This window comes from Caretta caretta, chromosome 13, assembly GCF_965140235.1.
Source record: "Caretta caretta isolate rCarCar2 chromosome 13, rCarCar1.hap1, whole genome shotgun sequence".
Lineage (NCBI taxonomy): Eukaryota > Metazoa > Chordata > Testudines > Cheloniidae > Caretta > Caretta caretta.
This window is the reverse complement of record NC_134218.1, coordinates 37,377,988-37,393,177: the sequence shown is the minus strand read 5'-3', so window position 1 is coordinate 37,393,177 and position 15,190 is coordinate 37,377,988. Positions and strand designations below refer to the sequence as shown.

The 15,190-nt window shown below is 50.3% G+C and overlaps 1 protein-coding gene across 1 annotated transcript; it reads left to right on the top strand.

Moving 5' to 3' along the window:
- The first annotated feature begins 1,624 nt into the window (after positions 1-1,624).
- Positions 1,625-13,926, top strand: LOC125622042 (duodenase-1). The gene is made up of 5 exons (XM_048819604.2): positions 1,625-1,932; positions 2,899-3,043; positions 5,184-5,319; positions 5,655-5,909; positions 10,076-13,926. The coding sequence occupies exons 1-5, from the start codon at positions 1,713-1,715 to the stop codon at positions 10,220-10,222; spliced, it is 903 nt and encodes a 300-aa protein (XP_048675561.2). The 5' UTR covers positions 1,625-1,712; the 3' UTR covers positions 10,223-13,926.
- Positions 13,927-15,190: the final 1,264 nt, after the last annotated feature.

The following is a 15,190-nucleotide window of genomic DNA, read 5'->3' as shown; positions in this document are numbered from 1 at the left end:
GACCGGGCTCAATCCAGGGGAGCTCGGTGAGCTTCTCTGGCTGGGGTCACTCAGGAGGGCACGAACATCTATGGATCCAGGTGTAAGCGGGGGAATAGTCCCGCTATTGTGGGGAACTTTCCTGGCTTCTGCACTACCCTGGTGAAGTGGGCTAGCGAAAGGAGCTGAGTCCTCGCTCCCACTTCCTTTACCCAGTGGCCTCCCTGCCCTTGAGGACTCCCCTTCCACTCTCCTGTCTGGCAGAGTCCTCGTAACCCCAACAAGGCTGGGCCCAGGATTCCTGGGGGGCTCGACCCCCAACCCTGCTGTGATCACCTAGGACAGGGGCTAGGGTGTCCCCACTCCAGGGGTACTCTCTCTGCACTGGGCACTTCTCTGACCCACTGACCATTACATACAAGTTAAAGCAAATGCAAGTTATTTAATCAACAATTAATTTTAAAAAGAATCAGGAAAAATGGGAAAGGTTAAAGGAAACACATCAACCCGCTCTGTGGCAGGGAACATCACAAACAGTGTCTCTGGAACGTCAGGGCAGTTCACAGTCTGTTCCTTGTAAGCCCCAGGCCTCCTGCTCAGGCCCTGGTTGTGCTGCAGGGATGCTCTGGGTTGGACACTTGCTCTGGTGATGGCCGCACGGTCTCAGGCTCTAAGTGGCAGGACCCTTCTGCCCTGTGTCGCCCCCGCCCTGTCGGGGTTACGATCCAAGCCTGGTCTCCCTGTGCTGGGCCCACTGCCCAGGGTCCCCCTCGCTCTCCCCAGCTGCTCACTGCACCCAGCTCCGGACTGCTCCAGCCCCGGCTGCACCACTCGGTCTCTGCACGGCTGCTGCTCTGCCTCCAGCTCCCTGGGCTGCTTCTTTGGCTCTGGTCGCTGCAGCTCTGCTCCCAGGACAGGTCTGCTCTGCAGGCTGCTTCTGTGACTCTGCTCCCAGCACTGACCTGCTTCCTGGGCTGCTTTTCTGGCCCCTCTGGCTCTGGTTGCCTCAGCTCTGCTCCCAGGACAGGTCTGCTCTGCAGGCTGCTTCTGTGACTCTGCTCCCAGCACTGACCTGCTTCCTGGGCTGCTTTTCTGGCCCCTCTGGCTCTGGTTGCTGCAGCTCTGCTCCCAGGGCAAGTCTGTTCTCTCTGGACTGTGCTGGCTTTGGGGCTGCAGCTCTGCTCCCAGGACAGGGTCTGCTCTCTCTGGATCTGGTCCAGCTCTGCTCCCCAGCTCAGCTCAGGCCCCTGCTTTCTCGTTAGCTCAGCCCCACTCTGTCTGACCCAGGCAAATCCAGCTCACACAGAGAACGGGACCTCCCTGGCTTCCTGACTCCCTGAATAGCCTGCTCGCCCTGTCATTCAGGCTGACCTGGAGCATTGGCCTCTCCCCATTATACCTGGGGACTGTCAGTCTCAGGGTCCTGATTCCCCATCGACCCTTCACCCTTTTTAGTACTGACAGCTAGCAACTAAAACACCCCCATGAATGTTAGTTAGGGGGCAACAGTTCCCTTACACAGGTATCCAGGGGAAGATCAGACCAGGGGGGATTCTGCCATCTGTAGCTGAGAGGCCTCAGCACTGGCTCTGTCCCAACCAGGGGCAGGAAGAAAGCAGCGTTATCCATGGCCCCAGCCAATGGCAGGGAGGGCACCAGTGCAGGAAGGAAACCCTCCCCCCCCCCATGCAGGCGTTTCCTCTTGGGGAATCTCCACCTCTGACACATCGCTGATGGGGCATTTCTTGGTAGCTGGGTCCATGACCCTGCACTTCCCGGATCACCTCTTCCCAGGGTCCCCTCTCTACCACCCGCTCTATATAAACCCTGGGGCTGAGACAGACCCACCAGACCCAGCCCCTGGATTTGTACCAAGGATGCTGCTGCTCCTGCTCCCCACGGCCTTTCTCCCAGTGGCTGCAGCCTTTCTCCTGCCCTGGAGGCTTCATGCTGGTGAGTTGAGCTGAGTGACTGGTTGATTTCCCAGCCCTCGGGGGCTAATGGTCAGAGTGGGGCTGAGCGAATCGCTGAGTTTTTGGTTCAGGGGCTGAAATATAAAATCTGGGGGAAATTGGTTTCAACCCAAAAATGATTTTATTTGGTTTTTCTCACTAAAAAAGTTGATCCAGAACCAATTGTTTTTTCTTTTTCATTTGCTTTCATGTGCTTACTTCAATCCCAACAACACTTTGGGGGTGTTTTTTCATTTGATTTCAGGTTGTTTTAGAGGGGTTTTTTCCCGCTGTTTTCAAAAATAATTCACTCCATTTCTAAACAAATCAACATTTCAAAAGAAAAAGGTGAGCTGTTTTGTTTCCCAATGCCAAGAACTAAAGTTGACTCCTTTTTCCAGAAAAAAATTTCCTTTTTTGGTAGTCAAAATAAATCCTCAGAATTCCACCGGAATTCGCAGGTTCTTCTGATGCCCCAAAGTTGCATTTTTTGGCAAATTTACCAATTGCTTAGAAAAATTTGCCCAGTTCTAGTGGTGAGATTAGGGAGACCAGGGCTCATGGGCAGCCCACATCAGGGGCAGGGTTTGGGATTAGCCCTCAGGCTCAGGTAGGTGTCAGGAGAGGGGGCAATGGGGCTGGAGAATGCTAGGGAATCCCTGGCCTACTTCTCTGCGTGGGGAGATGGCCTGGGGCAGCCCCAGAGACAGATGAATGGATGGCTGGGTGTGGGATTAGGGATGGATGGATGGACATGTCCACGTGGGAATATGTGGATTACACTGGGTACATGTATGGGTAGACACCAGGCTGGGGGGATGATCCAGGGGGAGGCCGGGCTGGAGGTGGGCAAGGGGCTGATCCAGGCCAGCAGGAGGTGGCGCTGATGGATTAGGGTCTGCGTTGCACTGGGCTCTTGGTCCCACTCTCCAGACTCCCTTTTGAACCCCTCCCTGTCTTTCTCCAGATCGGGTCATCAGGGGCCAGGAAGCCCCGCTCGGCTCCAGACCCTACATGGCCTACGTGCAAATCGGGTCAATGGGAAGCTGTGGAGGGTTCCTGATCCAGGAGGACGTGGTGGTGACGGCGGCTCATTGTAACTGCAACCTGGGGTAAGAAACATGCCATCCCGCACCCCTGAGCCAGCTGGTCACCTGCCCTAGGGCTGGATTGGGGCTGGTGCCCCTAGAGGGGAAAGGCCCTCTGTCCCATTCCCCATCCACCGAGCCAGCCAGTCCCCCACCCTGGGGCAGGATCAGAGCTGGAAATATGTTGCCCCAAAGACTAGACGTTTATGGGATGTGAAAATTATGAATTTTCATGGGTGCCTGTTAGATTTTAAAGCCCAAACCCACCAAACTAGCATGGTGAATATCCCAGCTGACCTTTGTATTCAAATGCCTGTGATTGAGTCACTTCACTCAGTTGAAATGTGGCTTCTTCTCTGGTCTTTTCCCTTGTCCATCACCTCACAAACCCAGGCACTTGGTTTTTCTTAACCAATCAAGAAATCCCATAATTGCCTTTTGGGGATCTGAGCCCTGCCAAACCCAACAACCTTGTAAGCAATTGATGTAGATCAGCGCTGGGGCTCAGCTGTTGCACCAGAGACTGATCCAATCCCCAGGATTTCCTACTACATTCACTTACGATCATCAGCCATCAATACTTTCATGTCTCTAGCACATTTCTCACACTGTCATTAATTCTCCATGCGCTAAAGTTGCACTTTGCCTTAAGGTGCTCTGTGAATGTGGTCCCTGATAGTTCTAGTTTGGAGGGGGGACACTAGTTTAAAGCATCAAAAGCAGTTGCCTCAAGTTGTTTGTTGGAGGTTGTCGTAGGCTGTTGACTTGGACTGACGAAGGAGAAACAGGCATAGAGCGTAGCTTAGTTAAAATCCAAGTTATGGTTCCTTGAGGTCTCTCTAGGCCGAGAGCAGAGACAACAGGGGAACACCCAGATACTGAGGTTAAAGAAAGATGAAGAGATTCAATCTCTGCCATCAAGTCTCACCACTACTTCTCATGTCCTGCTAACTCTGGAGGAGGGAAGGGGCTATGCAGAGGTGCTGGGCCAAGTGTCCGGGAACCCTTCTGGACTTCAGCATCTTCTCTGAGGCACTCAGCAAGCTCTTTCATCTCACATAATGACCTCTCTCTCCAGGATCATTTGCAGATTTGGGCTTCTTCCTACTTCCATCCATACCCAGTAGATGGCGACGGTGCATAAAATATTATTTGATCCTTTTCTTATTTGTATGTTTCATTCACTCCAGCGACCTTATTTCTGTGTCGGCCCAGCCAAGGCGTCTGGGATTCTCCCCCTTTAAGAAATTTCTTTTAATATTTCAAAGTTACACCCAGGTAAGGTCCTTACACCTTCTGATGGGTATTTTCCTTCTTCTGCCGTATGCAGTTCAATGATTCAGAGATTACAAGATCATTGTGATCACCTTGTGCGACCTCCTGTATAACACAGACCAGAAAATGTCTCCCAAATAATTCCTTTTGATCTACAGCCGATCTTTAAAAAATCCAGTCTTGTTTAAAAATTGTCAGTGAATCAGAATCCATGATGACCTTTGGTAAATTCTCCCAATGGTTAGTTACAGTCCCTGTTAATAATTCATACCATGAAACAATAATTGAGAAAGAAAAACAAACAGAATCCTTTATAGTCCCTCTAAATTAGAAACCAATTGATCTTGAGTTTCTCAGTATAAGGCAAAAAGAAAAGGAGTACTTATGGCACCTTAGAGACTAACCAATTTATTTGAGCATGAGCTTTCGTGAGCTACAATAAATTGGTTAGTCTCTAAGGTGCCACAAGTACTCCTTTTCTTTTTGCGAATACAGACTAACACGGCTGTTACTCTGAAACCTGTCAGTATAAGGCAGGTTTTCCAATCTTTTGATCATTCTCGTGGCTCTTCTCTGACCCTTCCCCAATTTATCAACATCCTTTTTGAATAATGGACACAAGAACTGGACAATGGGTCACTCTGAATAGGAGAACAGTCCATTGGTCAGTCTTTTGGGGTCTCTTTAGCCAACAAGAGGGGAGAAGGAGGAAGTCCATCCACATGTAGGTGCATAAGAGGGTCTCTGTGTTACTCAGTTGCACAACTATAGATAGAAATTTGCACAGGCCAGGTGCAGGGTTGGTGTCCCTATTCGAGGGGCTGTGATGGCCCGACCTCACTGTCCAAAGGGCACTAACGCCCCCATATTCTCTCCTTCTCGTTTCCAGCAATATCTTTGTCTACCTGGGAGTCCAAGACTTCATGAAGCCAGGACAGAACTGGCAACGGATCCGGGCCCGTCGCTGGATCCAGCACCCTGACTTCAGCAATGAGAACTTTGATAACGACATCATGCTGCTGAAGGTACCGCCACCAGTGACCTCATTCTGCTAGGGTACCACCCCCATCCCATCAGCCGGCCCCCAGTGACCTCGCACTGCTGCAGGTACCACCCCCATCCCATCATCCCTCCCCCAGTGACCTCGCACTGCTGCAGGTACCACCCCCATCCCATCATCCCTCCCCCAGTGACCTCGCACTGCTGAAGGTAGCACTCCCGTCCCATCATCCCTCCCCCAGTGACCTCACACTCACTCCCTGGACTCACATCCATGCTCTGGCCGGGTGGTGCTGCCCCTTCCCAGCCCCAGTCCCAGCGCTGATCCGGGTCCATTCTCTCTCTCTCCTCCCCATGGCAGCTATGGCGCAGCGCGGAGCTGACCGAATGGGTGATGCCCATCCCCCTGCCGGAGGCCGATCACCACGTCAGCCCAGGCTCCGAGTGCAGCGTGGCCGGGTGGGGTCGGACCGGAGTGAACACCACCACCGACAGGCTGCAGGAGGCGGAGCAGGAGGTGGTGTCGGACGGGCTGTGCGGAGAGCGGTACCGGCATTACGACCCCACCACCATGCTGTGTGCCGGCAGCCCCCACGCCAAGAAATCAGCCTTCCAGGTAAATACCCCCCAGCCCAGAGCCACTGGGGGTGCAGCAAGCTGCTCCAGGGGAAGGAGCTGGTGGAAACCAGTATGGCCGTGCCCCTCCCATGCTCCACTTCCCCAAAGGGAGCCCATAGTACGTCATGGGAGATGCAGCCCACCCAGGGAAACCAGTATCTAGGACGTCTCCAGAGAGGTATCTCTGGTGTTAGTGCCCTTGTGCAAGGTGCTGGTGGAAATGGGCTGAAATTTAACATGGGCTCATGCACATAGGGACAAGAAACAAGAAAATTGCTGCTCTGAGCTGAGGGCTCATGAGCTCGAAGCAACAGAGCGGAAGGGAGACCTGGGTGTGTCTGTCAATTGCAGGGTGACTACGGGCCTCCAGGAGAAAGGCCCATGCGATCCTGGGATGGAGAAGTTCAGGTGTCTCCAGTAGAGAGGGAGGGTTTAATGCCAGCAGAGAAGGCACCGGGCAGAGCTCAGCTGGAATCCGGTGCAGAGTTCTGGGCAGCCCTGTCCCAAAAAGAAGGATTCCGGCTGGACCAGGTGCCGAGAAGGGCTGGTGGGACGGTCGGGGGAATGGAGAGCCAGTCTCATGAGAGGGGAGTAAAATACTGAGCTATGTTAGCCTAAAACACAGGCTGAGCAGGGTCTGATTGCTCTACAAATACATCAGGGTGGGCAGAGGAGTGGACAGCAGGGAGGGAGACGAGCTGTGGAAGCTACAGGAAAAATCAAATGGGGATAAATGGGGCAGGGATCAATGGAGCCTGGAGATGAGGAGAAGGTTTCTAACCATCAGAGGTGGGAGGTTCTGGAACAACCTCCAACGGCAGCAGTTGTGGGCAAGGGGAACAACCTAACAAGGATGCAGACAGAGCTTGATAAGTTTATGGATGGGATGATATGACAGGGCTGCCTGGGATAGCAGGAACTGGACTGCATGACCCAGTACGCCCCTTCCAATCCTGTGTTCCCATAATGGCATGAGGCCCCTGAAATACAACTCCCATGATGCCTCATGAGTAGACATTTTTGGGCTTTGATTTTTTTAAACATGTTCTAGGGAAAATGTTAATAAAACATGGGGACCCCCCACCACCACCACATGTTCTCATGTCTCTACTCTTCACCTTCCCTGGAGGCTCTACTGGTGAACTCAACCTTGAGGCCACCCAACAGACAGGACCCTGATGAAATCCTGGCCCCATACATGTGGATGGGAGCTTTGCTATTGACATCCATAGGGCCAGGATGTCACTGGAGCTGAGGGAGAATCAGTGTTCCCATCTCACAGGAAATGGCAAGATTTCAATCTTTGTTTTTGAGGAAGAGTTGAGATTTCAACATTTTTGGCAGAGCAGAAATTCCAAAATCTGGTTTGACTCAGAAAAGTCAAAATGTTTCATTGCAACATTTTAAAGGGAAATGAAACATGCTGAGATGTGAACAGATTGAAATGTTTCCTTCCATGCAGGGGTGAAAGTAATATGAAACACTTACCAGTGCAGGGGACCAGCTCCGGGCCCCTGGAAGGGGCTGGGCCTCAGGCTGAAGGGGAGGGGCTGGGGGTCAGCCTCCCCCAGCCAGCCCATCCGCACTGCCTGGCCTGCGCCGTCCGGGGCTCCGGCAGTGATTTAAAAGGGCCCGGGGCTCAGGCTGCTGCTGTGGTAGCAGCGGCAATGGCTGGGAGCCCCGGGCCCTTTAAAATCGCCAGCTCTGGGGCAGCTTCCCTTTTTGCCCCCCTCCCCCCCGCCCTGCCCCCCGGCAGCAGCCCGGAGTGGGGGCAAAAGGGGAAGTGACGTTAAAGCACTGCTGTGGCAGCGCTTTAACGTTGGCTCCATACAGGCCGGTACCGGCTTTTTGCCGCTACACCGTACTGGCCGGTACCGGCCCACTTCACCCCTGCTTCCATGTGAACAAACTGGAGAGCGTCCAGAGGAGAGAAACAACAACAAAATGATCAGAGGTTTAGAACAGCTGACCTAGGAGGAAAGGCTAAAGAATTGGGCATGTTTAGGCTAGGGAAGATGAGGCTGGAGGGGGGATGTGATAACCATCTTCAAATATGATTTAGTTGGTGCTGGTCCTGCTTTGAGCAGGGGTCGGACTAGATGACCTCCTGAGGTCCCTTCCAACCCTGAGATTCTATGGTTCTATGATATGCTAAGGGCTGTTCTAAAGAGGACAGTGACCAAACATTCTCCATGTCCACTGAAGGTGGGACAAGGAGTATTGGGCTTAATCTGCAGCAAGGGAGATTAATGTTGGATACAGTAACTCCTCACTTAAAGTCGTCCCGGTTAACGTTGTTTCATTGCTGATCAGTTAGGGAACATGCTCGTTTAAAGCTGTGCAATGCTCCCTTATAACGTCGTTTGGCAGCCGCCTCCTTTGTCCACTGCTTGCAGGAAGAGCAGCCCGTTGCAGTGAGCTGGTGGGGGCTTGGAACCAGGGTGGGCCGGCAGCCCCCCATCAGCTCCCCGCTCCCCTAAGTTCCCTGTGGGGCAGCCGCCCAGCAGGCTATCAATTGCCGGTAGTTCAGCTGTCCCTCCTCCCACTGCCATGTGCTGCTCCTGCCCTCTGCCTTGTAGCTGCTCCCCGGAGCCTCCTGCTTGCTGTGCGGAGTGGGGGGGAAGAGGGGAGCTAATATCAGGGTGTCCCCCTCCCCCCTGCTCCTGCACCCCACTTACCCCATCTTCCATAGAGCAGGACACACGACAGGGCTCAGGACGGAAGGAGGTTCCTGGCAGCAGCTGCTGTCTCAGCTTGCTGATCTACTTAAAAAGGCAATGTGCTTAGAGTAGGGTCAGCGTACTTAAAGGGGCAATGTACATCTCTCTCTCACACACAGGGTGTGTGTCTCTGTCTCTGTCTCTGTCTGCCACGCTGTCTCCCCTCCCTCCATTCATGCTGCCTTGTAGAGTGTGAGGCTACATTAACAACAAAGTGTTAACCCTTGAGGGCTCAGCCAAGTGCTAGTTCATCATTTAGCAGCAAGGCAACCCCTGGGAAATATCCCACCCTCTGACTTCACCACCTCAACCAAGCTTCGCAATCAGCATCACTGTGTACCAGTATTAAATTGTTTGTTTAAAACGTATACTATGTGTGTATATATATAATATAGTCTTTTGTCTGGTGAAAAAAATTTCCCTGGATCCTAACCCCCCCATTTACATTAATTCTTATGGGGAAATTTGATTTGCTTAACACCATTTCGCTTAAAATCGCATTTTTCAGGAACATAACTATAAGGTTAAGCGAGGAGTTACTGTATTCGGAAAAACTTTCTAACTCTCAGGGTCATTAAGGTCTGGAACAGGTTAACTAGGGAGGTTGCAGAATCCCCATCATTGGAAGTTTTTAAGCCCAGGTTGGCAAGATACCTGTCAGGGATGGTCTAGGTTTATTTGGTCCAGCCTCAGTGAAAAGGGGTAGACTAGGTGACCTTTCAAGGTCACTTCCAGGCTGACATTTCTATAATTCTAGGATTTTGGTTTGCTGACCTGACCTGAAATGCTTCATTTCAAGTGAGTACAACATTAAACTTCAGTTCCTTATCAGCACATTGCCTTCTGGAAGCTGTAGTTCAGGCCTCTGTTTTCCCTTATGTAGGCCCTGTCTGGACTACAACTCCTACAATGCACTGAGTCAGGTGATTCCCTTGATGCCCTGAACATTCAATCAGAGGCAACTCCAGGTTGGGAGCTGGGAGATGTAGTCCTCAAGGGAGCCAACCCCTTAGGAGAGAATACAGACCTGAACTACTACTCTGGAAAGGCAATGCACAGATAGGAAAAAGCAGTTTAATATTTTGTTGAACTGATTCCAAACTAAATGTTTGAGTTCATTTTAAAAAACTGAAATATTCTGATTCAGGTGGAACTGACCCAAAATGAAATATTTCCTTTCAATTTGCCTAGAGCAAAAATTGAAAATTGATTGTTTGCTGTGGAAAATTTCAGTATTGTAGGAACTACCTTTTCCACGGTTACATCATTCTGTCCAGCTCTAGATTTCTCTCTCTGACCACCCATTGAGAGGACTGTTCTGTGTGGTGGAAAGGGCTGGGCCTTCAGCTGCAGAGAACACCTGTACCACATGCAGTCTGAGATCTCCGCAGGACAGGCTGGGCTGGGTAATGTCAGTCACTGATGTTATTCTCCTTATTGGCAGGGTGATTCCGGCGGGCCCCTGGTGTGCAACGGGGTGGTCCAGGGCATTGTTTCCAATGGAGATCCGGACGGACACCCCCCCAGCATATACACAAGAATCTCCAAATTCATCCCCTGGATCAACGAAACTCTGCAGAAGCTGCGTTAAAGGAGACACTCCCCTTTAAAGGGCAAATATTGCCATACTGGGCAATGTGCCTGTGTGGAACCCCCGCGGTGCTTTAGATCAGAGTATTTTTTCCTAGTGTTAGAGAAATGCTACGAATGGCTCAGTCCTGAAATCCTTTTGTGGCTAGAAATACCCCATCGATGTTTGAAATTTCATTCTATGTTTTTTTCACCCCAAGTGGCTAGTCAATGTTTGGGACCCTGAGGGTGTTCCAGTTGGAAGCAGATTGATGATGCAGTCTGGTATTTCCTTTGCTGTGATCTATTTATTTACAAGGAATATCCCAAGTCCTCTTTCCCTGAACACAGTTGGAATCAAACAGCAGCAGACAGCAACTCTGTTCACTGTCCCAAGCCTGCATCTCCAGCCTGCATCTCCATCTCTGTGCTCAAAAAGCTTCTTCTCTTAGCTGTCTCTCGGGGCCATATTTCTTTGCTTCCAGGTTGTTTCTGCCTGGCTTTTTACTTTGTGTCTGACTTGCTTCTGTCCCCGTATCTCTCCATTTGTGTTGTGTCTGTCCGATCCAAGTGCCCCATTACCCCCAGAACAATATTTGGTGAAAAACTTTCCTCCTGAGTCATAGAATCATAGAATCATAGAATATCAGGGTTGGAAGGGACCCCAGAAGGTCATCTAGTCCAACCCCCTGCTCGAAGCAGGACCAATTCCCAGTTAAATCATCCCAGCCAGGGCTTTGTCAAGCCTGACCTTAAAAACCTCTAAGGAAGGAGATTCTACCACCTCCCTAGGTAACTCATTCCAGTGTTTCACCACCCTCTTAGTGGAAAAAGTTTTTCCTAATATCCCATCTAAACCTCCCCCACTGCAACTTGAGACCATTATTCCTCGTTCTGTCATCTACTACCATTGAGAACAGTCTAGAGCCATCCTCTTTGGAACCCCCTTTCAGGTAGTTGAAAGCAGCTATCAAATCCCCCCTCATTCTTCTCTTCTGCAGGCTAAACAATCCCAGCTCCCTCAGCCTCTCCTCATAACTCATGTGTTCCAGACCCCTAATCATTTTTGTTGCCCTTCGCTGGACTCTCTCCAATTTATCCACATCCTTCTTGAAGTGTGGGGCCCAAAACTGGACACAGTACTCCAGATGAGGCCTCACCAATGTCGAATAGAGGGGAACGATCACGTCCCTCGATCTGCTCGCTATGCCCCTACTTATACATCCCAAAATGCCATTGGCCTTCTTGGCAACAAGGGCACACTGCTGACTCATATCCAGCTTCTCGTCCACTGTCACCCCTAGGTCCTTTTCCGCAGAACTGCTGCCTAGCCATTCGGTCCCTAGTCTGTAGCATTCATTAGTCATTAGAATTCCCCCATGTGTACAGGGTTTTACTTCAGCAGAGGGGATTCTGGAGCAAGGGTAAAAATTTTTTCTATTGAATTTTATAGACCCTCTACAAATGCTGATCATTTTTATACCTAATCCATTCTTCAGGAGTTTTCCACCATCAAAATTCCTAGCGGCAGTGTGTCATTGGCTGGCTTAAAAACTTTCTTTCATCCAACCAGAGAGCAGGAATGGGGCCATGTGGCTTAGGTGGGCAACCTATCACCACGAAGCGTGGCGAGTCAAATTAAACAGCCCATGACAATAGAACATTGAAACAATTGCATGAAAACATATGAAATTTCGAATGTTTTGTTTCGCACAGTTTGAGCCAGACCTGACTTTTATTTGTTTTCAGTATTTCCTTTTCTTTTTTCCTCTCCCCGCCCCACAAATATTTAATTATTTATTATATATTACTTGATACTAACTGGAGGTTGGTAAAACCAAAATCCTGGGAACCTGGAAAGCATAGATTGGGACAAAATGAAGAATTGTGTATTTCCAAATATTTGGAAAATATTGAAAACGGATGGTTGTTTGAGGGGAAAAAAGCCATTTTTGAATAAGAACAGTCTTGTTTGAACAATTCGTGCTGCCTTTTCCATTACTGGCCTGTAGATTGGACTTTGCGTGTGTGAGTGAACCAGGGTTGGGTAAGGATAATGGGGCGGTGGGCAGGATGCAGGGAAGCTGGGTTGAGCAATTAGCAAAATTGGAACTAAATATGAACATCTAGGCCCAGATCCACAGAAGGGTTTAGGTGCAAAACTCCCATTGAAATCACCAGGAGCCTAAATATCTTTGTGGATCTGGGCCCCTAGCTCTTCCCATCAGCAGATCTCCAAGCACTTTACAAAGGTGGTTGGGCTCATTAGCCCCAGATGGGAAAACTGAGGCATGGAGAGGGGCCATGACTTGCCCAAGGTTACCCAGCAGCAGAGCTGGGAACAGAACCCAGGTATCCTGAGGTGCGGGCCTGTGGTCTCGCGACTAGGCCACACTGCTTCACCACAACTTGCAGCACCTCAGTCCGATGGTTCTAGGACCTGCGGCCGCCCCAAACTCCTCCGCCACACTGCTTGTAAATTTCACTTCCTGTCTTATATACTCTGGAATCAGTACAGATCTGATACCAATGTCTCCAGCACTGAGTTCCCTGCTGACCCGTGTCGTCTGGGGCAAGCGCTGACTCCACTCAGGCAGGGTAGGTCTCTGGTTACAGGTTGTGGGGCTGTAACACCTAAAGGGCTGGAATTATGCCCAACCCCCACCCTGACACCCAAATCCAGTAGCTGACAAGCAGATACAGATGGAATTGATCTGTGTGTCTCCACACTCCCCTCCGTCTGGCTCTCTCTCCACCTGTTAACAGGGGCATTGCTGGCCAGTGCTCCCCAGTACCGAGCAATGCCGTGTTCCTGATCCCTGGCTGAATAAAGACCAGATTTGTCTGAGCCAGAGGGATGACAGAGATTCCCAGAGCTGCCTGCAGATATCCTGGGTCCCTCCACCCCGATCCACTGCAATAAGAGACCCACGTTCCTTCGATAGATTCGTCCATTCCAAGGCCGGAAGGGACCACGGTGCTGGTCCCGTCTGACCCCTGCATAGCCGTGGCCCTGGGACAGCCCTGAGCTAATCCTGGCTTGAACTAGAACAGAGCTGTTAGAGAAATGTCCCAGCTTGCGTTACACATCACCAGGGAAGGAGAATCCAGCCCAGGCCTTGGCAGAAGCATCTCCAAGCCTGATGCTGGCCCAGCCACTAAAGGGATTCGAATGTCCAACTCCCAGGCAATGTCATTCAGATCCCCTGGGCTGGGCGCTCTGGCCCACACTGTATGGGAGCGGGGGGCAGAGGAGATGGTCTGATGGTCTCCACTGGCCGTCATCTCTCCACTCTACGAACAGCTCAGCATCCATGTGATAGAAACCTTCCCACCTTCACGGTTGTCATAAATATAAAGGGAAGGGTAAACCCCTTTAAAATCCCTCCTGGCCAGAGGAAAAAACCTCTCACCTGTAAAGGGTTAAGAAGCTAAAGGTAACCTCGCTGGCACCTGACCAAATGACCAATGAGGAGACAAGATACTTTCAAAAGCTGGGAGGGAGAAAAACAAAGGGTCTGTGTCTGTCTGTATGATGCTTTTGCCGGGGACAGAACAGGAATGGAGTCTTAGAACTTAGTAAGTCATCTAGCTAGGTATGTGTTAGATTATGATTTCTTTAGATGGCTGAGAAAATAGCTGTGCTGAATAGAATGAATATTCCTGTCTGTGTGTCGTTTTTGTAACTTAAGGTTTTGCCTAGAGGGATTCTCTATGTTTTGAATCTAATTACCCTGTAAGGTATCTACCATCCTGATTTTACAGAGGTGATTCCTTTACTTCTATTAAAAGTCTTCTTGTAAGGAAACTGAATGCTTTTTCATTGTTCTAAGATCCAAGGGTTTGGGTCTGTGGTCACTTATGCAAATTGGTGAGGATTTTTACAAACCTTCCCCGGGAATCCAGGAAGTTTTTGGAAAGTGTAGGGGACAATTTCCTGGTGCAAGTGCTGGATGAACCAACTAGGGGCAGAGCTCTTCTTGACCTGCTGCTCACAAACCGGGAAGAATTAGTAGGGGAAGCAAAAGTGGATGGGAACCTGGGAGGCAGTGACCATGAGATGGTCGAGTTCAGGATCCTAACACAAGGAAGAAAGGAGAGCAGCAGAATACAGACCCTGGACTTCAGAAAAGCAGACTTTGACTCCCTCAGGGAATTGATGGGCAAGATCCCCTGGGAGAATAACATGAGGGGGAAAGGAGTCCAGGAGAGCTGGCTGTATTTTAAAGAATCCTTATTGAGGTTACAGGGACAAACCATCCCGATGTGTAGAAAGAATAGTAAATATGGCAGGCGATTAGCTTGGCTTAACAGTGAAATCCTTGCTGCTCTTAAATACAAAAAAGAAGCTTACAAGAAGTGGAAGATTGGACAAATGACCAGGGATGAGTATAAAAATATTGCTCGGGCTTGCAGGAGTGAAATCAGGAAGGCCAAATCACACCTGGAGTTGCAGCTAGCAAGAGATGTTAAGAGTAACAAGAAGGGTTTCTTCAGGTATGTTAACAACAAGAAGAAAGTCAAGGAAAGTGTGGGCCCCTTACTGAATGAGGGAGGCAACCTCATGACAGAGTATGTGGAAAAAGCTAATGTACTCAATACTTTTTTTGCCTCTGTCTTCACGAACAAGGTCAGCTCCCAGACTGCTGCACTGGGCAGCACAGCATGGGGACCAGGTGACCAGCCCTCTGTGGAGAAAGAAGTGTTTCGGGACTATTTAGAAAAGCTGGACGAGCACAAGTCCATGGGGCCGGATGCGGTGCATCCGAGAGTGCTAAAGGAGTTGGCGGATGTGATTGCAGAGCCATTGCCCATTATCTTTCAAAACTCGTGGCGATCGGGGGAGGTCCCGGATGACTGGAAAAAGGCTAATGTAGTGCCCATCTTTAAAAAAGGGAAGAAGGAGGATCCTGGGAACTACAGGCCAGTCAGCCTCATCTCAGTCCCTGGAAAAATCATGGAGCAGGTCCTCAAGGAATCAATTCTGAAG